General features: G+C 42.2%; 2 protein-coding genes across 3 annotated transcripts in view; one reads left to right on the top strand and one right to left on the bottom strand.

Moving 5' to 3' along the window:
- Nucleotides 1–3,267, bottom strand: part of BRD9 (bromodomain containing 9) — a 32,956-nt gene extending 29,689 nt beyond the window's left edge. For both annotated transcript variants that reach the window (XM_066628186.1, XM_066628187.1), the window contains exons 1-2: nucleotides 3,081–3,267; nucleotides 991–1,211 (exon numbers count right to left, since the gene is read on the bottom strand). In XM_066628186.1, the coding sequence (XP_066484283.1) occupies nucleotides 991–1,211; nucleotides 3,081–3,180 (321 nt within the window). In that variant the 5' untranslated portion in view covers nucleotides 3,181–3,267. The remainder of the gene's footprint in view (nucleotides 1–990; nucleotides 1,212–3,080) is intronic.
- Nucleotides 3,087–25,869, top strand: TRIP13 (thyroid hormone receptor interactor 13). The gene is made up of 14 exons (XM_066628188.1): nucleotides 3,087–3,351; nucleotides 10,358–10,460; nucleotides 11,533–11,698; nucleotides 12,419–12,548; nucleotides 12,995–13,050; nucleotides 15,494–15,584; nucleotides 16,990–17,062; nucleotides 17,789–17,852; nucleotides 20,112–20,198; nucleotides 20,538–20,644; nucleotides 21,769–21,922; nucleotides 23,942–24,054; nucleotides 24,947–25,016; nucleotides 25,536–25,869. Exons 1-14 carry the CDS (start codon nucleotides 3,258–3,260, stop codon nucleotides 25,629–25,631), a joined length of 1,404 nt encoding a protein of 467 aa, XP_066484285.1. The 5' UTR covers nucleotides 3,087–3,257; the 3' UTR covers nucleotides 25,632–25,869.
- Nucleotides 25,870–26,032: the final 163 nt, after the last annotated feature.

Genomic DNA, 26,032 nt, shown 5'->3' with positions numbered 1-26,032 from the left:
ATGTTAAAATTCAGGGAGATTAATTTCTCACTAATAAATGCAAAAAAAAACCCCAGACATTTATGGCTTGTGTGAGATGTAAGCATTTCTTAAAACAATGTTTATTTATATCCTGTCTTTATGCCAACTGATCCCAAGGTGGGTAACATCACATAATTAAAACATAATATAAACAATCAATGTAGAGACTGAGAACAAATCCAGATATGTCCAAATGTCTGAGAAAAAAGTTTGTTCTTCAAGACATTAAGAATCCAGTCCTAACCGTGAGCAGTTTTCTAAGTGGAAGGAGGTTTCTTTGAAGGTTTAGTGGACCATGTAAGCTGCCACCCACAGTCTAAAGTAGCATACCCCAAACACAGTCCCATCACCTTAGTAAACCAAGTATTTAAGCATAACCAATTGAAATTCCCTCCACCCCCAACAGTTACAAATGCAGTGGAAGAAGCAAAGCTCCTCCATGTCTCCCCTTCCCCTTTCCTCCTTGTGGCCCCCTTTCTATCCAGCACCATAAAGGAGTCACACTTCATCACCGCCTCTTCCTCTCTCAGCTTCTCAACTCAGCTTGTCCAAGGGACTCTACAGTGATGCAGCAATCTCTGGGGTAATCTCCCATTTCATAACAGGAGGGATACCTGGAAGCAGCGACAACAGAACAGCTCTCTCCTCCCCATATTGCCACCAAACCAGCTGTCATTTAAGGAGGGGACGAAGAGGCAGAGAAGATACTTGAAAATGTTTTTAAATAGTGGTCCAGGGAGCGAGCAGCAATGGGCCCTGGCAGCTGTCTGAGAGTCCACTGGGCCTGCTTCATACTGACAGTATAAATACATATCTCAACATAATACATCAGTATTCTGTGTACAGTACAAACATTTTGATGATCTTTCACTGTTTTGGTCAGGAGTTCAAATACTATGGTTTCAGTCCCAGCTCTGACAGGCACCACTGAAAACAAGTCAACTGCTTCACTATCATGCAACTGTTTACCTTTCTCTTCCGTCTCTCCTCATCATCAAGATGTTTTTCTTTCTCCTTCTCAGATTTTTTTTTCTTTTTCTTCTTCTTTTCTTTATGCCGTTCTCTCTCATGGTCTGATCTATCATCGTAATAACTTGAATCGTGTCCTGATCCTGAAAGTTCTGTCACTTCACTCCCTCCAACTTTCAACACTAGCTTCAACGGCTTCTCCAAGGGCTTATCAGCATAATCTAATCAAAAACAGGTAAGTGTGTTACAAAAAATAGTACATACACTCTACATTAAACATACACCTGAGAATGATCCAAAGCACATGACATTGTTGAAACTAAATGTCCAATCCTATTCAACTTTCTAAAGCTGATGCAGCTACAATGCAGCCCCATGTTAAGGGAACAAATGTTTGCTTACATTGAGGAGGCCTCTGTTACATCACCCCTCCACCCAGGATGCAGCATGCACCCCATTGGCATGGCTGCATCAGTGCTGGAAGTTGAATAGGATTGGGCCCTAAGCAAGTTTGAATCTAATAACACACTGAGCTTCTGTCAGGAAGATGATATCTTCATCTTATGGTCACTTAGCAAGTGTATGAGAGGAAAATACAAAAAACTTGGGGCCCAATCCTATCCAACTTTCCAGTGCGGGTGCAGCTACAGCGCAGCCCCCAGGCAAGGGAACAACTTTTCCCTCACTTTGTGGAGGCCTCCATAACTACCCTCCCACCACAAGATGCAGTGTGCACCCCATTGGCATGGCTACACTAGGGTTGGAAAGTTGGATGGGATTTGGCCCTTGGGCTGCAATCTTATACACACTAAATTCCAGATAAGTTCCACTAACTTTAATGGGCACATTTCTGAATAGGGCAGGATGCATAGGATTTTACTTCCAAGAGGTTACAGGGCACAATCCTAACCCCTTATATCAGTGCTTTCCAGCACCGACATAAGGGCAATGCAGCTCTGAGGTAAGGGAACAAACATTCCCTTACTTTGAGGAGGCCTCCGTGAGTGACACCCAACTGTAGGATGCAGCGCATGTCCCATTGGCACTGCTATGTCAGTGCTGGAAAGCACTGACATAAGGGGTTAGGATTGCGCCCACAGTGGCTGAAAATTAGGCTTCCATCTAGTGTTCTGAGACCATTTGGTGGCTTTCAGTGAAAGCTTTAGTGTACAACCATCATTTTTTCTCATGTTGTCTTTGACAGCTAGAATCCAACTGATGAAACTTCCAATTCCACTTCACTTTGCTTCTCCATGCTGTGAAATGTATCTCACACATTCATAGCCTACTCTCCCTTCAAAGATGCATAAGGTGACATTGGTGAAGTCATCTCCCTTCTATCCTCAGTTCTACCCTGTAAGGCAGGACTGGGAAGAGAGATAAGTAAACAGCACAAGGTCCACCACTGGAATTCATGGGTAACTTGGATGTGCAACATCTTCTCTGTCCAGAGTCTACAAGTCCCAAAAGCCTGCAACCTGTGCAATTTCTGCCTGTCGTGCAGTTTGTTAAAGGTCATCAACCTCAAGCCATTTCAATATTTCTGAGGCTTAGACTTAAAATGTTAATATGTAAATGTGACATCAAAGATGCCTGCAGAAATATACATGATGATGTACATACTCGTATGTACACTGACAGAGAGTCAGGGTAGGGGGAGGGTGTGGATTTTGGGTGCCTCCTGTGGCGGTGGTGTTTTGGAAGGACTCTGGGAGGGAGGCTCTGCCTCACCTGCCTCCCCAGGGGCGCTTTCCAAGACTTCAGAGGGGAGGCTCTGCTTTCTCCGCGCACACAACCCTTGGGACAGACCCCCATGGCGGCCCCCCAGCCAGAGCCTGCGGCGCTCCTCGTGCAGGCGCCAGTCCTCTCCACACTTTCCCTGGAGTAAGCGCCACTGAACACGGTGGACTCACTCCTGAGCAGACGTGGCAAGGAGGGCCTGCAGCCCCGACCCGAGACAGGCGGGAAGGGGGCGGCCTCTGCGCAGAGCGGCTCGGGGCTCAGCCGAGAACGGGCCTGGGGGGCGCGCGCGGGAGAAGGGGCGGGACCCGAGGGCGCGCGTCCCCGCCCCGGTAGCCCCAGCAACGCACCGTCGTAGGCGGCGGCGCCGGGCCCGGCGGCGACTGCGGGGGCGGGCGCGGACCTCCACTCCGCCTTCTCCGCCTTGTGCTTCTTGTGCTTCTTGCCCATGGCGCTGGCGGGGGCGAGCGCTCCTTCGCGGTCTCTCCGAGGAAGCCGGCCCGCCCCGCAGCCTTCGGGCCAGGGGCATGGCAGGAAGTGACGCCGCCGGGAAGCGCTTCCGGGTCGCCGCCGCCTCAGCGCGCGGAATTCGATTTCGTCGGAGAGGCGGCGCCGCTCCGGGTGAGTCGCAGGCGAGGGCCCCCCGCGAGGCCCCCGCGTCTCTCCCTCCTCAGAACCCCTGGGGGGGTTATAGCCTCGGGGGGCTGTTTAGGGGCCAGAGCAGCAGTGGGGGCACCCTCTGAACTGAACCGTAGCCTTCTAGGCAGTGTTTCTCAAACTGTGGGTCGCGACCCACTAGGTGGGTCCCCATTCATTCCAATCTCTTATCTTTAACATATTAGACTTGACGCTGCCGTGGTCTCTGACTGCATTTGGGGAGCTGTACTTTGAACAGGCTGCTCTGTATATTCTTTTAACAATGAGAGTCAATGGGACTTACTCCTGAGTAAGTGTGGGTAGGATTGCAGCCTACAATTGCTAAGAATTTTCCTACTTGCTGATGTCACTTCCAGTCATGACATCACTTCCAGTGGGTCCTGACAGGTTCTCATTCCAAAAAGTGGGTCCCAGTGCTAAATGTGGGAGAACCACTGGTTTCTGTCACTGGTAAAAAAAGAGGACTGTGGAGTGAAAAACTAAGACTGCTCTAAATTGCAAACTAAGTCATCAGTTGAAGGTTATCACAGTGCCTGAGGGCCTGATCCTGTCCAACTTTCCAGCACCGGTGCAGCTGCAATGCAGCCCTGAGGTAAGGGAACAAACATTCCCAGACTTTGAGGTGGCCTCTGCGGCTGCCTCCCCACCACAGGATGCAGTGCACACTTCATGGGCTACTACTTGACATTTTTATTCATTATATATCATTTCTCAGTTTAAGTGCAGCCCTTGTTTCTTTATATTTGCCGCATTTCTCTTTTGTTCGGAATCATATCATGCTGATTATAAAAACAACCCAAGTATTCATTCATTGAAATGTCATTGATTCATTCATTCACTGCTTTTTTTTCAGCCCACAAAAATGTGTAGAATATGCAATGTGGCCCTCGTACTGAAAAGTTTGGAGACCTGTGGTTTATACTGTCTCTGCTATCTGATCACTCCAATGGGTTAAATTCCAAAGCAATGAATAGTTACGATTCTAAATAGCGTTGTTTACTTTTCATCTCATTGACAAGCACTGTTTTGTCTCCAGACTTTTTTGAAACCATCTAGACCAGTGCTTTTCAACCTTTTTCACCTCATGGCACACTGACAAGGTGCTAAAATTGTCAAGGCGCACCATCAGTTTTTTGACAATTGACACCGCTCTGCTGGTGGGGGGCTTACATCCTCCAATTGCCCTACTAACAAATGACCCACCCCCAAATTTTCACGGCACACCCACACACCACTCACAGCACACTAATGTGCCATGGCACACTGGTTGAAAATAGCTGATCTAGACACATCAGCTGGTGCTTACTTGAAATACATTCTGCTTTGGTCAGTTGCACTGCATTCTAAATAAGTTTGCATGGAATTGTAGTCTTAGCATTCATGTAAATGTACATATTTACATGAATATGGAGAGAATCTAACAGGGAGCCCATATATTTTTACAGTGCAAAAGGCATGTAGGTTGCATGCCCAAGATTTAGAATTTTGTTCTTAAGTTGTAAGAAGGGTAAAATATTTTAATTGTTCTAGCAACTAGTTAGTATGTATATTTGTTCAAGAAATATATATATACAAACAAGATAACTTGATTTAGATTGCCCTTTTAAAATTTAAAACAAATGATCTTGATTTAAAACTATCCACTTTGGGCATGTCTAGCTCTGCACAGGACCAGGCCATTTTTCTTTAAAATAAAATATTTCTTGAAGTAACATGTCTGTTACTTCATTGCATCCCTCCAGCGGCATTTCCTTGGGCTTTGCTTTATTCAAAGAGCCAGGGGAAAATACACTCCCATATAGATATCTCCATTTGGCAATAACACCTGGTCCTGCTAGGTGCTGCCAGAGGATCAAGCCTGTTGGTATGGCCTGTGGAAAGGAGCGGATATCTCTGATGAGGACTATGTTGCTGCTTTTCTTGAGAATCAGCTCTTAAGTGTAAACACATAGAATACTAATTCTGTTTGCTTAATTTCCTGCCTTAATCCTATTATTTTATCACTATTTCTGTATGGCTTTTTATCACATGAGAGAGACTGAGACGTGCCCCAGAACACCTAAATCTCATGTTAGAGAGATTTCAGCTTAGATTTCCTACATTCCGACTGAACACTCTGTACCACATTGGTTTCCAGTTTAAATGAACCAAATAGTTCCTCACCTGATGGTCCTTGTCCTTTTCTGACATTGGGCTATAATGAAGGTAGGCAGTACAATAGCAGAACAATGTGGTGTTCATAGGCAATAGGAATGTTACTATGGTAACTTTGCCTTAGCTGCATTGTGACATCAATGTGCTGGCTGAGTGGATGGGGTTTGATATTGGAAAAGACTGCTATCACTAGGGATCATAAGGAAGTTTTTATACCTCTTAGCTGCATGTTTGGTAAGATATGCTTCTTGGGATATTTGAGGGCTGGTTAGAATTCTCCATTCTGAATTACCCTAAGACCAATATCCCTTGTGTCTTTTATTGTAAGGGATATCATCACTTTTGCTTTTTTTGTTGCTATACAAGTCAAAATGTTTCTGGACTACTAGGTTTATCCTCTGGATACACCGTCTGCGGAGAAAGCTGATCTATTATTTAAAATGGTGCTCTTTGTAAGTCTGCAATCCTATGCAAGATTACCTGGAACCAGAGAGTTGAACTATTAACAATTTATATTCTAGTTAATATAACTCTCCAGTTTGGTTCTGGTTCATACACTTATTTAAAAATTGGTTTGGAACCCAGTTCAGGTACATTTTTATTACATATAAAATGTAAAACATTTGCAATTGCAGTGTAATGCCTGTGAAATGAGTACTGCATGTGACAAATATTAAATAAAATTATTTTTAAATGTGCAATATGCAAGCACTAATGCCACATTCACCAGAAATGTATCAGTTCGATTGACAACTGAGTGATCTGAATGAATTTTAGTCCCACATATTCCCACATATTCTGGGATACCGCAATCCCGGGCTATAAACTCTACAGGAGGGACAGGCAGGGGCGTGTTGGAGGTGGGGTGGCCCTTTACGTTAAGGAAGGGATAGAATCCAGCAAAGTAGAGATTGAAGGTGGGTCCGACTCCACCTTAGAATCTCTGTGGGTTAAATTACCAGGCTTGTGCAGCGATGTAATACTGGGGGCGTGCTATCGTCCTCCAGACCAGAAATCGGATGGGGACCTTGAAATGAGGAAACAGATCAGGGAGGTGACAAGGAGGGACAGGGTTGTAATCATGGGGGACTTCAATTATCCTCATATTGACTGGGTCAATTTGTGTTCTGGTCACGATAAGGAAACCGGATTTCTTGACGTGCTAAATGACTGTGGCTTGGATCAGCTAGTCACGGAGCCCACCAGAGGACAGGTGACTCTGGATTTAATTTTGTGCGGTACGCAGGACCTGGTTAGAGATGTAAACGTTACTGAGCCATTGGGGAACAGTGATCATGCTGCGATCCGTTTTGACGTGCACGTTGGGGGAAGAATACCAGGCAAATCTCTAACAAAAACCCTTGACTTCCGACGGGCGGACTTCCCTCAAATGAGGAGGCTGGTTAGAAGGAGGTTGAAAGGGAGGGTAAAAAGAGTCCAGTCTCTCCAGAGTGCATGGAGGCTGCTTAAAACAACAGTAATAGAGGCCCAGCAGAGGTGTATACCGCAAAGAAAGAAGGGTTCCACTAAATCCAGGAGGGTGCCCGCATGGCTAACCAGCCAAGTTAGAGAGGCTGTGAAGGGCAAGGAAGCTTCCTTCCGTAAATGGAAGTCTTGCCCTAATGAAGAGAATAAAAAGGAACATAAACTGTGGCAAAAGAAATGTAAGAAGGTGATAGGGGAGGCCAAGCGAGACTATGAGGAACGCATGGCCAGCAACATTAAGGGGAATAATAAAAGCTTCTTCAAGTATGTTAGAAGCAGGAAACCCGCCAGAGAAGCGGTTGGCCCTCTGGATGGTGAGGGAGGGAAAGGGGAGATAAAAGGAGACTTAGAGATGGCAGAGAAATTAAATGAGTTCTTTGCATCTGTCTTCACGGCAGAAGACCTCGGGCAGATACCGCTGCCCGAACGGCCCCTCCTAACCGAGGAGTTAAGTCAGATAGAGGTTAAAAGAGAAGATGTTTCAGACCTCATTGATAGATTAAAGATCAATAAGTCACCGGGCCCTGATGGCATCCACCCAAGGGTTATTAAGGAATTGAAGAATGAAGTTGCAGATCTCTTGACTAAGGTATGCAACTTGTCCCTCAAAACGGCCACGGTACCAGAAGATTGGAGGATAGCAAATGTCACGCCTATTTTTAAAAAGGGAAAGAGGGGGGACCCGGGAAACTATAGGCCGGTCAGCCTAACATCCATACCGGGTAAGATGGTGGAATGCCTCATCAAAGATAGGATCTCAAAACACATAGACGAACAGGCCTTGCTGAGGGAGAGTCAGCATGGCTTCTGTAAGGGTAAGTCTTGCCTCACCAACCTTATAGAATTCTTTGAAAAGGTCAACAGGCATGTGGATGCGGGAGAACCCGTGGACATTATATATCTGGACTTTCAGAAGGCGTTTGACACGGTCCCTCACCAAAGGCTACTGAAAAAACTCCACAGTCAGGGAATTAGAGGACAGGTCCTCTCGTGGATTGAGAACTGGTTGGAGACCAGGAAGCAGAGAGTGGGTGTCAATGGGCAATTTTCACAATGGAGAGAGGTGAAAAGCGGTGTGCCCCAAGGATCTGTCCTGGGACCGGTGCTTTTCAACCTCTTCATAAATGACCTGGAGACAGGGTTGAGCAGTGAAGTGGCTAAGTTTGCAGACGACACCAAACTTTTCTGAGTGGTAAAGACCAGAAGTGATTGTGAGGAGCTCCAGAAGGATCTCTCCAGACTGGCAGAATGGGCAGCAAAATGGCAGATGCGCTTCAATGTCAGTAAGTGTAAAGTCATGCACATTGGGGCAAAAAATCAAAACTTTAGATATAGGCTGATGGGTTCTGAGCTGTCTGTGACAGATCAGGAGAGAGATCTTGGGGTGGTGGTGGACAGGTCGATGAAAGTGTCGACCCAATGTGCGGCGGCAGTGAAGAAGGCCAATTCTATGCTTGGGATCATTAGGAAGGGTATTGAGAACAAAACGGTTAGTATTATAATGCCGTTGTACAAATCGATGGTAAGGCCACACCTGGAGTATTGTGTCCAGTTCTGGTCGCCGCATCTCAAAAAAGACATAGTGGAAATGGAAAAGGTGCAAAAGAGAGCAACTAAGATGATTACGGGGCTGGGGCACCTTCCTTATGAGGAAAGGCTACGGCGTTTGGGCCTCTTCAGCCTAGAAAAGAGACGCTTGAGGGGGGACATGATTGAGACATACAAAATTATGCAGGGGATGGACAGAGTGGATAGGGAGATGCTCTTTACACTCTCACATAATACCAGAACCAGGGGACATCCACTAAAATTGAGTGTTGGGCGGGTTAGGACAGACAAAAGAAAATATTTCTTTACTCAGCGCGTGGTCGGTCTGTGGAACTCCTTGCCACAGGATGTGGTGCTGGCGTCTAGCCTAGACGCCTTTAAAAGGGGATTGGACGAGTTTCTGGAGGAAAAATCCATTATGGGGTACAAGCCATGATGTGTATGCGCAACCTCCTGATTTTAGAAATGGGTTAAGTCAGAATGCCAGATGTAGGGGAGAGCACCAGGATGAGGTCTCTTGTTATCTGGTGTGCTCCCTGGGGCATTTGGTGGGCCGCTGTGAGATACAGGAAGCTGGACTAGATGGGCCTATGGCCTGATCCAGTGGGGCTGTTCTTATGTTCTTATGTTCTTATGTTTTTATCTTGACTAGCATGGCAGGGGCAGAACACAATTTTAGTTCATTTCAGCCACCCCTTGTGTTGCCTCTCCTAACAATGGCAAATAATGAACACCATCATATAAATCTGTGGTGCAGCTGCAAAGTTCTGTGCAAGTGGGGAGAAAGTCTGCCCCTCTTGGAAACCCCAAGGAAGCACAGAGAGCTCAAGGGAGAAGCAGAATCTTTCCTCACCTGCATGGAGCTATGAATAAGGAATGAAACAGTGATAGAGGCTTCTGCTGTGTTTGCCCTTTTCCAGATCGGAAAGAGGGGCAGATATTTTTGTTTCACTTGCACAGATTTTTGGGCAACCTAAGAAGCAAGAAGAGATTTCTGTTTTCCCATCTTCCAAACCTCTTTTACAAATGAGATTTGACATTGCTTCTTTTCCAAACCCTCTGTGTATTTGGAGAGCTTGGAAAGGAGGTGTCTCATTTTAGCAGCAGTTTAGAGAGGAATGCTTCTTGCCTTCTATGTTCTGCAATCTATATGAGTGCAAATGCCTTTCCCTGAAGCTTATGCACTTGGGGGGTGGTTGGGAATTAAGCCATTTCTGCCCAACGTTGCATTTATGCAACAGGGACAAAATGTGTACACCTGTGGGCCGAGCAAAAATGGATTAATGAGGACTGAGGCTTGATTAGTAGAGCCAGTATTTGTAGACCTTGGCTGTAACATAAACTTTTCAGGGCAAGACTGTTGGCTTTCATGTTGCTATACAAATTTCTACAGCAGCATCCATTGCATTTGTCTTTTTTGGTGATATTGCACCATATAAAAGTAGTATACAGGAGGAAAGAAAAGAGCTGATTGCAATTTTTCCACTTCTCTTAAATGCTTAGTTGCCTATTCCTTTTCCCACAACACTTCTCAAGTCATTACAGTTATTGCAGCCTTGTCTACATGTTCACTGTCACATTTGCTCTGATGTTTATGAGAAACTTGTAAGAATGAGGCCAGAACAGAAAAGAGAAAAATGGCTAATACAACATGCAAGTATTTCTGCCATTCTCAAAGTCAAGACATTTCAAGTTGTTTAACCACTTCATTTTATACTTAACTACTTAACTTTTTATACAACTTCCAAGTTGTGTAACTACTAAACAATTTCTTTAAAAACAGGTTTCTATAAAATGGACAAAACTGCAGGTGACTTGCAACAGGCTCTTCCAAATGACTGTGAATCCCTGCAAATACATGTAGAAGTTCATCAGAAATCAGAAAGGTTAGTGTTATGCCTTAAGCTTCTCTAGTACTGAGAGTGTTTCATATAACTTCCTGCAACAGAATTACAGTGTGTCCTGTTGCAAGGGGGCAATGATTGGTTGCCAGAGCTTGAAAGGATTGAAAATGTGTGTAGAACTCTTTTATATGCTATGACAAGGTCACAGAAAGTAGGTTTTCTCTCTAAAAAGTTAAATAATTACAATAGGTATGATGGATGCGTTAGTCCTGAGCATCTGCCATATAATTGCACCATTGTCCATATAGTATCAGTCACTGTCTAAGAAAGGGGTCTCCGAACCCCGGCCTGGGGGCCAGATGTGGCTCGCAGCAAGCCTCTTTCCGACCTGCGACCAACCTCTTTTCCCCTGAAAGCCTCTGGCCCACTCAACTGAACATGACCAGAACTGTGCTCTAATTATGTCTGGAGGGTGTTCTGAGGACCAGAGAGGTTTTCCGGCCCACCACACCACGCCAGATATTTGATGTGGCCCTCTGGCCAAAAAGTTTGGAGACCCCCTGGTCTAAGACAACACAGATCTTCCAAGCCCTCCTATCTGAGCTCCCTTTTTATTGGCTATGCTGGAATGAATCTTCAGCATGTGAGCCATGTGCCTGCTACTATGTTTTGCCTTCTCCCCATTTTAGCAAGTTAAGAAAACTCTTTTGGGGAGGAGGGCCACTATTTGAATTTTGCTTTCATGTGCAGGGGCTAACTGGTCAAATCTTCATAGCTAAAAATGCATTTGTATTCAGTTCAATTTGGCTGATGACAAAAGATTTCTTGTTTTTATCTGTACAGTGGGGCTTGGTTTAATAGACACAGACATATGAATTTGATTCTTTTTCCTCAACTTTACCCTCTCCAATCACTTCAGGTGTTCTGCTCCTTGAGGGATACTAGAATCAGGATTTTGTGGGTTGCCTGCTGGATGTACTTTGGGTATGTGTTGCCCTTGGTGGCAGTGGGTGAGGGGGGGCCATGGTACAGATAGTTGAAGTACATAGCACTGGTCTTTCTTAGCCTTAACAGTTACTACTGAAGCTGTCATTTTATTTTCTTTTTTAACCAGCACAGCAAAGAAAGAAGATGTCAAGTTGAGCTCCCTAAAACTGTTAAATAGACATAATGTTGTCTTTGGGGATTACAAATGGACTGAGTTTGATGACTGTTTCCTAACAAATAATGTACATTCAGTTGCAATTGTGGATACAGAGCTAAAGCTGAAAGAGCGACAGGTATTGAGCATTTCTTATGTTAATTAAATATGAAAAGCTTTTTTTAAAAATGTCTGCAGTTTCCTGCCATCAAGCAGGATCATTAGATCTAGAAGTATCAATCAATCAGTTCCTTTGGTTGTCAGTGATTACTGTCATCCAAAGTCCCCCCACTTTGTTTGTTTTCCTTTTCCAAATGCTGCAGGAGGTTCCTAGCACTTACAAGCACATAACTGTGGCAAGCTGCAGGAAAGATTCCTCAAATGATGCACTACAACTCTAGTCTACACATGCAGATGTTGGAGGTCACAGAGTGGACTGTCATTCCAGATTGCAGTTGAGAATTGCACTTTTGAATGCTCCCTGTGTGAAAAATCCCCTACAAGTAGAAAAGTTAGCACAACAGGGAATGAGTGAGCTAGATATCCAATTTCGATTGCAGGGAGTTTAGTTTTGTTTTTGTGTTTGTTAATGTGGAAGGGCATTCAGAAATGGCTTCCCCCACTTGCACTCTAAAGTTATACTCCATCACCTCATTCAGCTGCACATGTAGTGCATTCCTCATTTGTTATAATTCGTGGCAGGTTTAGTTTAGTTAGGACTCCTTTGAAAGTGGAAAATTGTATTACCGTGTGAATGTCCTAAGACTAATCTTACTTTTAACAGAAACACAAAAATTCTTTTAAAAATTTTTTGTCAAGCAGTCATTGTTTGTCAAAACTTGTTTTTTCTTCCTTGCAGCCTATTAACTTAAGTAAGTGCAGCCTTTCAATCCATATTTTTCATCTCAATGAAGAAGGCCCAAGTGCTGAAAATCTGGAGGCAGAGGATGAGAATATTGTTGCAGCTAATCACTGGGTGTTACCTACAGGTACTTTTATTTGTTTGTAACTTTAAATATGGTCCCTGAACAGCATAGGATCAGGGTATCTGGAATACGTTTGTCAAAAAGTAGTGGTATAGCTACTTGATGCAAAAATCCATTAATTTTATCTTGTACATCTTTTTAGTTCGTGTCTATGTATACATTTCATGCAGACTTACTATTTGAATACTTAACTTTTTAAACTGGACTAAGGAACTTGCAAGCCTTCTTATACCATGTACCTCTTTTTAGGAAGCCTGAGTAAAAAGGCTTCTATTATTTTCAATGGGACTTGCTTCCAAAAAGTATGCATAAGATTGCAGCATCTCTTGATTAAACTGAATGAAATTTGTGTAATTATTTAAACACAACTGGATTACTGATTTTAAATATGGTAATTCTGATTTTTATAGCTATATATTGAAGTAATGTGTAATGGCTATGTTTTGCAGTTGAATTCCATGGTCTGTGGGAAAGCCTCATTTATGATGCTAAAATAAAATCCGATGTAAGTTGAAAGTATATGTTCAAACCACCCATTTTTATCATGTTTATAAGCCAGTGTTTCTCAAACTGTGGGTAGGGACCCATTAGGTGGGTCGTGAGTTAGTTTTAGGTGGTCTCCATTCATTCCAATATTTTATTTTTAATTTATTAGACTTGATACTACCATGGTCAATGTGACTGCATTTGGGAAAACGATACAGATCTGTACTTTTAACAGACTGCTATGTATACATATGCTTTTAACAATTATAGTAAATTCGACTTACTCCTGGGTAAGTGTGGGCAGGATTGTTAAAACTTGTCCTGCTTGATTATGTCACTTCTGGTTATGACATAACTTCTGGTGGATCCTGACAGATTCTCATTCTAAAAATTGGGTCCCAGTGCTAAAAGTTTGAGAACCACTGTATAAGCAGTTGTATATTATTAACATATAAGACCCTGTAATTTGTCATTCTCAATCAACTTTCTGTCTGTTGACAATGATGCAAAGGATGTCGTTATGAGGCTCAGAAGCAGGTAATTTCTAGTAGCTTAATTTCTGGAAGCTTCTACACATGAGGCCACAGGACATGGAACTGGTGTTAAGTGCTAAGAAACATCTTTTCCCAGGAACAGAGCTGCCTATTTTTAAAAACATCTCTAAATGTCTTTCAGCTTTGTTTATAGAGGGGCTTACAAAAACAAATACAGTGGGCCCACCGTAGACATGAATTCAGGACTGCAGATTTCTGTACCCCTGGGTCATCAAGCTCATGCATGTGATCCACATGAACCCTCTGGAGGGTGTTCCAAGGTCCGAGGAGGCCACAAGCAGCCTTCCCAGGCCCTCAAAATGCCTTCTGAGGCCTCTGGGAGGCCTTAGGTCATTTCCAATTTTTCTGTAAAATCAGAAGTTATGTTATACAACTTTAAAAGGCCTTTGGAGGGCTAGCCTTCAAAACAGCTCCCCTCTCCTCCAGAGGATTACAGGGCCCCTGAAATCCACAGATTTCATTATCTATAGGTTTCTTGGTTCCTGGAATGAAAGCCCTGCAGACAATGTGGGAGTAAATTTGTAACAGCATAAAACACAGTCACAAAATTAAAAGAAGGACTTAAAATAGTTTTAAAGGGTTTTGAAGAATAAAAACACATTTGCTTGGTGCCAGAAAAACAATAGCATAGGTGCTAAGAAACTCTCCCTGTTGGCAGAGAAGTCTACAAACAGGCACTACCACCAAGCCCTGTCCCCTGTCACCATCCATCACTCACCTCCAATGCCTGGGTCACCCACAAGAGCTCTCTGAAGGTATCAGAATGGGGGAAGGGTGGGTTGGAATTCAGTTTTGAGGGAAGAGGAAGGGGGCGCATATCTGTTGCGCTGCATTTTGCTTTGGAGACAATTGAGCTTTAAAAAAGCCTCTAGTGCAGTGTTTCTCAAAGCGTGGGTCGGGATCCACCAGGTGGGTTGTGAGCCAATTCCAGGTGGGTCCCCATTCATTTCAATAATTTATTTTTAATATATTAGTCTTGATGCTACCATGGTATGTGACTGCATTTGAGGAAACGTTACAGACCTGTACTTTTAATAAGCTGCTAAGTATATTTTTTTAAATAATGATAGTAAATGGAACTTACTCCTGGGTAAGTGTGGGTAGGATTGCTAAAATTTTCCTGCTTTATGACATCACTTCTGGTCGTGACATCACTTCCGGTGGGTCCTGACAGATTCTCATTCTAAAAAGTGGGTCCCAGTGCTAAATGTGTGAGAACCACTACTCTGTTCTAAGGATGTCTGCCAGATTAGAAACAGTATGTTAACGTAAAAAGTATAGTAAAAATGTTGTTCTGACATTTGAATCTTTATATCTTTATAGAAGTGGCAGTATCTTTCTGACAAATTTTATACCTACAGAGGTTTCTCTTTAATGTCTAAGATCCACATTTCTGGGAGTCAGCTCCATTGCACATAATGGGACTTACTTCTGAGTAGACATGGAAAGGATTGAGCTGTTAGTCATTAACTTACAGATACTACAGCAGTCTCAAGGGGTCCCTGTCAACTTGGGATCAAACAGAATGCATTGCCCTTTCATCCTAATATTGTAGGAAAAAAATGCCTAGTGATTTGGGTCATCAGTCTATGGTAGCTATACTGGACTCATGGCTAGACCATTTTTGTTCAAATTCAGGATGTATTGATATGACCTGGCTTGTTAACTACCTTTCACTTAAAACATAACAGAATGTGTGCATCTTACAGTGGATGATAGTGAATTATTTGCCTATGAAAGAGAAATCTCTAAATTTCTGGATTGCTTCTGTTAAGTCCTAACATGGTATTGTCTCCTCATATCTTGCTAAAATATGGAAGAGAGATTGGATGTTTTGTTTTGTTTTTTGTTAAAGAGTATAGATTTTTAACTCTTTGTCCTTTTCTCCCCTTCTGTCCGTCTGATTAGTTACTAGATTATGTGACAACAACATTACTGTTCTCTGACAGAAATGTCAACATCAATTTGATATCATGGAATAGAGTTGTTCTGCTGCACGGTAAAAACTACATTTTTGGCAAAGTGAACTTGGGTAGAAAGTTTTGGGGATTGACCAGCACTGCTGCCTTTTATATACCTGGCCTTTATATAGCACTAGAATATGGGAAGTTGTTCGCAAACATTATCTCAGTAATGATTACAGCAACTCTGTGAGGTAGACTAGAGTCATCTTTATACTGCCGATGAGGAAGTGAGGAAATGATGCCTTGTCCAAGGCTACCTAATGAATTTGTGGTTGAAACAGGACTGGAGTTTAAGACTACTCTGGTCTCATTCTTGGCCACTACTTTACATCAGCTTTCTGTATAGCTGAACCTCTGTGACTTTCCAGTATTTTGGATGTAACAATACCAAGGTAGGAGGAGTTACAGCTCAAATAAGTTATAGCTAGAGGTGTATATTTCCGGTAAGATAAGATTACAGCCTTAGGGCCCAATTCTATCCAATTTTCCAGTGCCAATGCTGCCATGCCAGTGAGGTGTGTGCTGCATCCTTTGGTAGGGAGACAGTCACAGAGGCCTCCTCAAGGTAAGGGAACATTTGTTCCTAAGGGAACATTTGATCCCTTACCTCGGGACTGCATTGCGGCTACACAGGTGATGGAAAGTTGAATAGGATTGGGTCCTAAGTCTCACTGACCACAATGGCCTTACTTTTGAGTAAAATAAATAACACTAAACACCTCTAGTTATAGCTTTTGCTACCTTATAGGGTTATTCTCAAAATGCTGACAGGTCACAGAATATAGCGTTGTTATTGTTATTGATGATGATGATGATGATGATGATTGAGTTTTTGGTCTTAAAATGTATGCTGGTGTTGAAGTATGTCAAAAAGTAGTGATATTGGTGATCTTGTAAGTAAAGAGGATTATTTCCATACAAGATATGCTATTATAATATCAAATAATGTTATGAATTTGTGTTCCTTGGATAATGTTTTTTGTGTGTGCATGCACATACAAGAGTGTTTGAAATTAAAAAAAAACACCAGTGGGACAGGAAGCTTGTTGCCTTTTGTATTTAAGGGAAAGCAAAATTAACTGAATGCACAAATGCATGCAAGCCCAGTGTCACTTTTTATATAGGAAAAGCAGTTTCTAGGAAGGAAGTAGTAGATAGGGAAAGGGTTAAGCACACAGCCCTCTATTTCTTTGCTCCTAGCTGCAATATCTGAAAATGTTTCTTTTCTGTGTGAAAAGGACTGTCAGTTATTGTTGCCCTGATTTGCATTTAACATGCAGTTTGACCCTGAATAACTTTCAGGTAAATGTTGATGTTGTTACAGGATTATCACCAAAGGACAGATGAAGACAAATACAGTATTATGTAGTATTGTGCTTAAAATTATGTATTTTATGGGTACAATAAAAATAACTAATATATTATATGGTTTGACTGTAGGTCCTCCAGGAACTGGTAAAACCTCCCTATGTAAAGCATTGGCTCAGAAACTGACTATTAGACTGTCACACAGGTAATTCAGATTCACGTTTTTAGTCCATTATTATCTAGTCTAAAGGCTCATCTCTGCAAAAGCAGAATACACTAAAGAATGTTATTGTGCTGTTTAACTCCAATTCATTTTAAGAAGGAGCATGTGTAAGAATTTCCCAGTGGATTGTTTTTGGAAGACCTTCCTTCACTCCATTCTTGAATGGAGGAAAATAGAAATAATCCTATGCTGATAAATTTGATAAGGAGCAGATAAATAAGAAATGACAGATAATTAAGATACACGGATACTAACCATCTTTCACTTACTAACAAATAATTATTGCGAGTCACTGGTAAAACATAGCCTCAGTTCAGTAGAAGCTGAGCACTTTCAGCCCTGTTTACTTCAGCAGCAGATAGTTAGGCTGCAATCCTGTACACACTTTTCTTGGAGTAAACCCTATTGAACACAGTGAGGCTTACTTCTGAATAGACACATATAGGAATCTGCTGTTAAACCTGAATTTAACACTCCTGTTGAAGTAAATGGGAGTTGGAAATGCTAAACTTTGGCTGGATTGTGCGCTGTAAATGTAAGTTCTGCAGATCCTAATATTGGGGATAATGTGAAAAGATCCTCAAGTGTTCCTTGGTCTTACCTTGCATGGTGACTCGACACTGTTCTGAACTCCTCCCCCCCCCCAACTAATATTCATTCTATAGATAACAGAATTGTAGTAATTGCTTGTTTAACTGATATTTTTAGGTACCGCTATGGACAGTTGATAGAGATAAATAGTCACAGCCTCTTCTCAAAGTGGTTTTCAGAGGTAAATACTTAATTTTCTCAGTTCTGGGTTTATGAAGCCAGTGGCATTTCTTGCCTGTGTGATGAGGTTTAAGGATGTTAAGTGTATGTCAAATTTAATCATAACTTTGGGCAATATCTACTATTCCCTTCCTTTAGAGCAGGGGTGTCCAAACATTTTAGCAGGAGGGCCACATCGTCTCTCTGACACTGTCGGGATCCAGGAAAAAAAAAGAATTAATTTACATTTAAAAGTTGAATGAGTTTACATAAATGAATTTATTAGAGATGGAACTTATATTATTGAATGAAGGTCTTGCAGTAGCTCAAGGCCTATAAAAGGCCTTGCACAAAGCAAGGCCAGCCTTTCCTTCACTGCCACTGCTACATCACAGACGTGAAACAGCAAGTAGTGGAGGAAGCCCTCGTCCCACAGCACAGGTGAGAGGTCAAACAGTCGTCCTCTTGCTGAGAGTGGTTGCATCAGGCCAGCACAGGCTCCAGCAAGTCTTTGGAGGGCCAGAGGCTCATTAGAGACTAGGGGCATCCCGAGGCCAGATTGGGAGTTCCCGAGGGCACCCCTGCTTTAGAGCAAGGAAACTATGGATGCTAGCCATTAGCTTGTACTTTTGGCAGACCAGTGGCCATACTTACCATAAATTACTAAAATATTTTTAAAAGTTGAATTGCCTGATATTTTTCTGATACAGTTATCTGCAGTTCTCTGCACCCGCCTTTTTATTAGCCCATTATCTTCTGTTTTTTTATTATCAAGCAGGCATGTTTTGTGCTTTTAAAAAGGTTATAATAGGAATGTGACAGGCAGGCAGCCTGCACACTAGAGGAACACAGAATGTTAACAGGAAGCAGGAAGGGAGGGATTTGAGGAGCTGTAAGAGAGGTGGCGTCTACAGGGGATCACACAGGGAGTTTCAAGCAAAAGGGGTAGCAAGGGAGATGTGGTGGAGCTGCTTGAGGGAGCTGACAGCCCAATCCTATGGAACACACCACTGCCACTGCAAAGTGATGCCAGCACCAGAGCCCTATTACCATAGACGTCAGGCTGCAGCAGCCTCAGTAAGTCAGTGTTGGGGTCATGTTGTGGGCTGGGAGGGCAGAGGGAGTTTCACGGAGGATCAAGGGAACTGCATGGGCAGATTTCTTCCTTTCCCCATTGTTCTCAGACTTATACCACCTAGGTGTCAGTCCAAGGAGATCTATAGGCCATCCGAAGGCCTATGGCAGTGGTTTTCAAACTCTCGTGGAGAGTTTGAGCCATTGTAAGTGCTTGGAGGGGCGGGGGGTGGGGAGGTAGCGTGGGCAGGGGGAAGGCAGTGGCACGATCCCCAAGACAGCATTGCTCAGGGGGCTGCAGGGGCTTGGGTGCACTTACCCAAGCCTCCTGCAGCCTCCCGGGGGTGCGGGGAGCCCAGCACGACCTTTGGCAGGGCTCCCCGCAGCAGTGAAAGTGAAAGTGGAGCGATCACGCTCCACTTCCACTTTAGCGCTGCTGCCTCCTCCCTGCCTCCAGGCTGCCCCTGCCTCTTAAGGGACAGAGGCCAGGGCCCACAGGCTCGGGCGTCACGACCTCCCAGTTTGGAAAGCCCTGGCCTATGGAAAGGTTAGGGGAATAATATTTTCCCTTTACTCACAGACCTCCTGATTGCACTCCCCACCACATTACGCGGTGCTGCAGTGTGGCAGGGCATAGAATTGGGCTGTGAGGGTGGTGGAGCTGGAGGAACAAAGGTCACAGCAAGGTGTGTAGCAGGATACTAAAGCAGAAAGATAAGAAGGTAAATCTATAGGGTATTATGAAGATAAGGACCTGTTAGCAGAAGTTAGCCTCAATTCTGTATGAGCTTCCCCCCACCCACCCAACCAGATTGGGATAGGTGTAACTAGGTTGGGGGCATTGGGAATAAGTCACATGCACATATCCACTGTGGACCTCTCTGTCCAGTCCATGTGGGCTGCTTAGGAAGGCTCCCCTGCCTTGGCGCTATGCCTTCCTGAAACTTTGCATCCTCCCGTCAGATGTCCCACACCTGAATATCCAATCCCAGGTGGCCCATCCCACAGTTTAAAATCACTGTTGTTGAGTTTCGCACATGCAGTTCTGTACTTGCTGTTAGTACAGCAATTATGGCAGCAGATGTTCTGGGTTCATCTTGGGGTAATTGCTACTCATCAGGGTGACCAGGTGATGCTAAATGTAAGGTTGGCTAACCTGGGAGAGTAGAAGGAAATACATAATTATTTTACATCAAATTTTTTTTAGAGTGGTAAACTGGTTACCAAAATGTTCCAGAAGATTCAAGAGTTAATTGATGACAAAGATGCTCTTGTATTTGTACTGATCGATGAGGTATGACTTTTAGTTTCATTTAACTGTTAAAATTTTTATTAAAGTACAAGATATTTGTCGTTTCTAGAAATAAGTTGCCTGCTATGAACTCAAATGGGTTTTTCTGAATAGTAAAAAGATAATCCTTTAATGTAATTTTTTCATTGAATTTTCTAGTTATGATATGGCTTGTCCTTGGGAAGTTTGTAGATGTTAAATTACTTAACAGGGAAAAACTCTGAAATATGGCTGGCTGATTTGTTCTAGAGTGATGCTTACTGAACAAGGAATAGAATGGGTGCGCATGCATTCATGTCAATAATTACTGCAATGAATATGCCTAAAACAATCTTTCTGCAGGTAGAAAGTCTCACAGCAGCTCGTAGTGCTGTTCGGGCAGGTACTGAGCCTTCTGATGCCATCCGTGTTGTAAATGCAGTACTGACACAGATTGATCAGATCAAAAGGTAACTAAAGTAATTTCTTGCAAAAGAATAGAAGTTGGTAAGAAACAATTGGAGGGGCAAAATATTCCTCACTCAACTTTGCAAAAAATATGTTTGAAAATATAAGATTAGTAATCCTGTTACATACAGAAACATTTATGGTTTCCACGATCAATATGAAGACCTCCAAATTCATTTGGTCCAGATACAGTGGATAGACAGCATGCAGTTCTTGTGCAGTCCAAGTGTTCTTTGAATCGTCTTGTCATGAAACTGTTGTTTCATGTGGATTCTTACTTTCTCTTGCTTGGTATTAGAGTAGCTGGGGCTCCTCAGGTGTAAAAGATTCAGGTGAGAATGGGTGATTCATTAAGTGAAGAGGATAAAAACCTTTAGAGAAGGGAACTGTTGCTTTTCTGGTGAATGAGACCTAAGGGAGAGTTAGCCTCACTGGTTTCATGAGTAAATGAGAGAAGTACTACTAGTCAGTAGTCAAACTACTAGTCAGTAAAAGAGCGAGATGGCATTAGGGTTTTATCTTTGTAGTTTTTCAGCAAGTTCACAAAAGGGTTCTGCCTTTAGCAGAGTCCTGTAGGTTTGGGAGCCTCCTATAACTGTTGCACCTTTTGCCAACTGTATGTTTGGATTGTGCAGAAGCCCTTTTTTGTTGGTTCGTCATAATTAATGGATCTTAATAAATTCTGTGTTTCTTTTATTCCTTTTTGTTTGGATCTTATTGAGATATCTAGGAACCATTACTGTCATCCCTCACAGGGAATAAAAGAGAGGAATTAAAGAAAACCCATCAAATAGCTTATGTTCCAAGGAAGAGGGATTTAGCCCAGGGAATCCTTCTAGTGATCCTTGTTCTTGGGGTGGTGGCAGCAGGGTTGTTAAACTAGGGGTCTTGCCCCCAGGACCCTGACACCTCTAAATCTCAACTTCCACATTAAAATATTTTGCCAAGAGAAATGATTGTATGCAAATGCAAAAATTTCAGTGTTACTCCTGGGGCAAACATTTACCAGCTTAAATAGGCAGGGACTTCAGGCTGCAATGAGATGGACTGTTATATCTGTTAAGTGTTGACAAATTCTATTTTCTTTAACCATATGGAGTGAGTGTTGTGGCTTTCATTTTTAAAGGTGTCCCAATGTGATTATTTTGACTACTTCAAACATCACAGAAAAAATTGACATGGCCTTTGTAGACAGAGCTGATATCAAGCAATATATTGGACCTCCTTCTGCTGCAGCGGTATTCAGAATTTATCTTTCTTGCCTGGAAGAACTGATGAAGGTAAACACTGAGCTCTGTTGTTTAAACAACTGGCATCCTTAAATGGGTACATGCATACTTCTCCCTGATTTCTCTTGGTGCAATCTTTGTGTGAGTTTTCCTTGGGCCAGGAAGAAGCATGTCAGCCTATCCCTTCTCCCCAACTGATGTAGTAAAGTGGGTAATACTGCCTCTCTTCTCCACCCCTCACCCTCAACAATGCGCACTTAAGTTAGTTGATGGTATTCAGAGTAGTAATATGAGTTTTCCAGAAAATTATACATTGGAACATTTTCCTGTTTCCGAAATAGGTTGTGATTTGGCACATCTTATTTCCTTGTAAATTCCTGCACGTAAAACTAAAAAACTATCCCACGTTAATTTTATGAACTGTGAAAGTATCTCAGAAGTTTTTTATATAGCTGAATGAGTATTTGATAATTAATATGCTTTACTGATTTTTTTAAAATGTGGTTTAAATGTTATATTCAAACTTTCAAAGCTTTATGTGGAAATTTTTTAAAATTGCAGTTCTTGGGTATTAACTTTAAACTTTTACAATAGTGCTCTATCAGAATACGTCCACCTTCCCAGTTCAACAAAATAATTGAACCATTGCTCTGTGTGCTTGCCGTTTTAGTTTTCCATTCACTTGCAGTCCAAAATGGAATAAAAATGAGACATTAATGAAACTTAGGATACACCCCATAACAACCAAAAATCGTGAATTTACCCAATTTGTTTTGAGTGACCTTGCACAGTTAATCATGATTAAATCCTGCTTTTCAAATCAATAGGATGCTGCATGCACATGTACTCTTTTCCACATCTAGGGATAATTAATTTCATTTTGTCTGTTCCTATTGTATTATCAATCTGTTTCAATGGATGATCCAGAGTTCTAATTTTATCAACCAGGAAGGAAAAAAAGTATCTCCATATTGTTAATATTATAAATCTCTTACCACATTTCCTTTCTGGAGTTTTTTACTTTTGAAAAATTACCACACTGGATTGTATCCTAAGTTCCAAACAATGGGACTTAATTATGAGTAACTTACTGTCATGATTAATTGAACTTGGTGTAGCCCAAACTGTGCAACATGGAACAAAATGCTAAAAACACTTAACAGTGCAATTCTATGCAGGTCTATTTAGAAATCATCTCTATTGAGTTAAATGGGACTTACTTCCTTGTGTGTACAGGATTGCAGCCTTACAGCACAATCCTATGCATATTTACTCAGAAGTAAGTCCTACTGTCTTCATTGGTGCTTACTGCCAGGGAACTTACTGCATAAGTTCTCAGCCTAAGTCTTCTATTGCAATAGTGATAGGAAAGGCAAGATAAGAAACAATTATGTATATAAAATTATTACAAAACACAGGAGAAAAAAGGTGGCTACTTTTCTCCTGGGATACTACACTTCTTTTAATTAACCTTCTAATTTTTTAACATATCAAGTTTCAATTAGCAAACTTTTTTTGTATTATTGGCTAATACCATAACTGAAATTGGTTATTTTTGTATTGTATTGTATTGGCAACCTTCAGTCTCGAAAGACTATGGTATCGCGCTCTGAAAGGTGGTTCTGGCACAGCGTCTAGTGTGGCTGAAAAGGCCAATCCGGGAGTGACAATCCCTTCCACACCGGGAGCAAGTGCAGTCTGTCCCTGGTCTGTCTCCCTGGCTATGGGCTATGAAATTGGTTAAATACTATGCAAATTTGCATTGATGACTGTTGGTCTGGTGCTCTTATGACATCATCTGCAGTGAAGATTCTGCAGGTCAGGCAATGCCTTAAAGCCAATGTGAGCAAAGTAAGACATCATTGCAAACAGCATTGTATTTTTGGTGGCTTACAAGATGATACAGGTGTTTCATTCCCAGTTCAATGTTCAGAATATAAACGACAAGGAAGGTAGACCTATACTGTATATTAGGTGTATATTTTCATGTAGTGACTTCTTTGAATAGCAGTGGCATTTGAACTTTATTTGCATCGTATAAATAAGATCTTTCCCTTTTTTCCTTCAAAGTGTCAAATAATTTATCCTCGACAGCACCTGTTAACACTCCGTGAACTAGAGATGATTGGATATTTAGAAAGTGACGTATCAAAATTGAGCCTCATGTTAAAAGAAATTTCAAGGTAGGGTTTATGGGTTTCATTAATCTGTTTCTTAAATTTCTCTTTACATATAGATCAAAGGTCATGATTATGTTATTATAGTTGATGATGATGAATAATTTATATGTCACTTGTCAACCAAAAAAAAGTTCATGAAGCAGTTTATGCAACGAAAGAAATGAGAAAAATGCTTCCTTGATTTCATAGGGGTTCACAGTCTTTTTAAAAAAGCAAAACCAAAAACCAGCAAATGAGCCACTGGAAAAAAGATGTTCTGGGGTGCATAGAGACATTTCCTCTCTTTTTGCTAAATATAAGAGAACTATCATTTAACAGGTGCCTCTGAATTTGTGAAACCAAATGCAGGTAGTTTCAGAATCCTGGATAAAATGAGAAAGTCTGCTCTTCTGTGTTTTAATAGACCTACACATAGATCCTTTATATGTATTGCTGTCCGGAACCTGTATTGCTGTATCCAACTGGGGATTATAATAAGCAAATAGTGATGCTACTAGTATTAGAGCAATCAAATCCATGCTGAGGGGTGGGAGAACTATCACTGTTGTAATTTATTCCAGCATTGAAGTGGAAAAGCATGCATTTTTGATCCTATCTAAAACTAGGCTAGGCTTGTGTGCCCTATGTCATCTTTTATAGCTGCTTTCATTCTTTCTTGCATGTCCTTTCTTGCATAAATAAGATCTTTACTAGATGCCAAAAACTAGCTGCAGATGGAACGCTAACCAGATTGTCTAATTAAAGATAAATATGAATACCCTGTTCCCTGAATCTCTGACTCTTCCTCCTCACAGGCAATTGATGATTTTGTGGTTCCTGTAAAGGGTGGGTGGGGAGCACAGTTCAATCGTGAACACTGATCTGAATACTATTATATTCTTCTGCTTTAATACAGGAAAAGTGAAGGACTCAGTGGTCGTGTCTTAAGGAAACTTCCTTTCCTCGCCCATGCACTTTACATTCAAGTAAGTTTACGCTGCCCTGTGAATATTTCCTTCTCTGGAAGAGGGAAGGGGGGCATTCATCACTGATGGGTAGTCGCTCCCACTGCAAGAGGCAGGGCCGAAGTGGATTAGGGGGAGGTCTTCCCAGTCCCCAGTTTTGGCTCTGCCTTGCACAGAGCAGGTCGTGTGGAAGCTGAGCTCTGTCCAGCTCAGCAGTCTCCTCCGGAATTCTTCAGCATTTTCACCTTCCCTCTTGCCTCGACTGCTCCTCTCCCTCCTTAGCCAGGAACAGGCTCGGCACGGAGGCCTTGGGGTCTACAGGCCTCAGTTTAGGCCTACAGGCCTCAATAAAGCCTACAGGCTTCAATAGCTTCCCAACTGAAGCAGGAGGCCTGTGGGACCCTGCAGACACTCCAGCAAACACTGAGGCTTCTTCCTCCTTTGATGAAGCAGATTCATCCCCCCCCTAAACTCTTGCTCTTGCTCTCTGTAATGGAGTAGACACAGTTATTCTGATCTTACTTATTTCTTTGTTTCTAGTCACCTAACGTCACAATGACAGCATTCCTTCAAGCTCTGTCGCTTGTGGTGGACAAGCAATATGAAGAAAGAGCAAAACTTTCAGATTGTGTTTGACATTCTGCTCTGTCATTCTTAATTGTGTATATAATGCGTCTTTTAGTTCTTCTGCATGTTGTTCTTCATGATCCTTGGAACTCCTCTAATGAGAACTGATGAATTATGGGTAAGGAGAGCCCAGGTAACAAAGGTGTTTTTCCCCCCCAAGTAAATGTTTTCCAAATGAATGCATAGAGTACCATATACATTCAAGAACTTTATTTCCTTTTGGGTCATGAAAGCTTACTTTTTTAAAAAAAATGGCTTAATTTCAAGCATGACTTTTGTCTGCTTTATCTTTTTGTTAAGAGTTATATTAAACATCCTGTACTTTGTTTACATGTCTTATCTGTGTTATGATGTGTTCTTCTGCTAACTACTTTAGTATTGTGTCTTTACTTTGATAACTCTAGTAAAAA

Source organism: Tiliqua scincoides, chromosome 5 (assembly GCF_035046505.1).
Source record: "Tiliqua scincoides isolate rTilSci1 chromosome 5, rTilSci1.hap2, whole genome shotgun sequence".
Taxonomy (NCBI): Eukaryota; Metazoa; Chordata; class Lepidosauria; order Squamata; family Scincidae; genus Tiliqua; species Tiliqua scincoides.
Note: the sequence above shows the minus strand (reverse complement) of the source record. Positions and strands in the feature narration are given on the sequence as shown.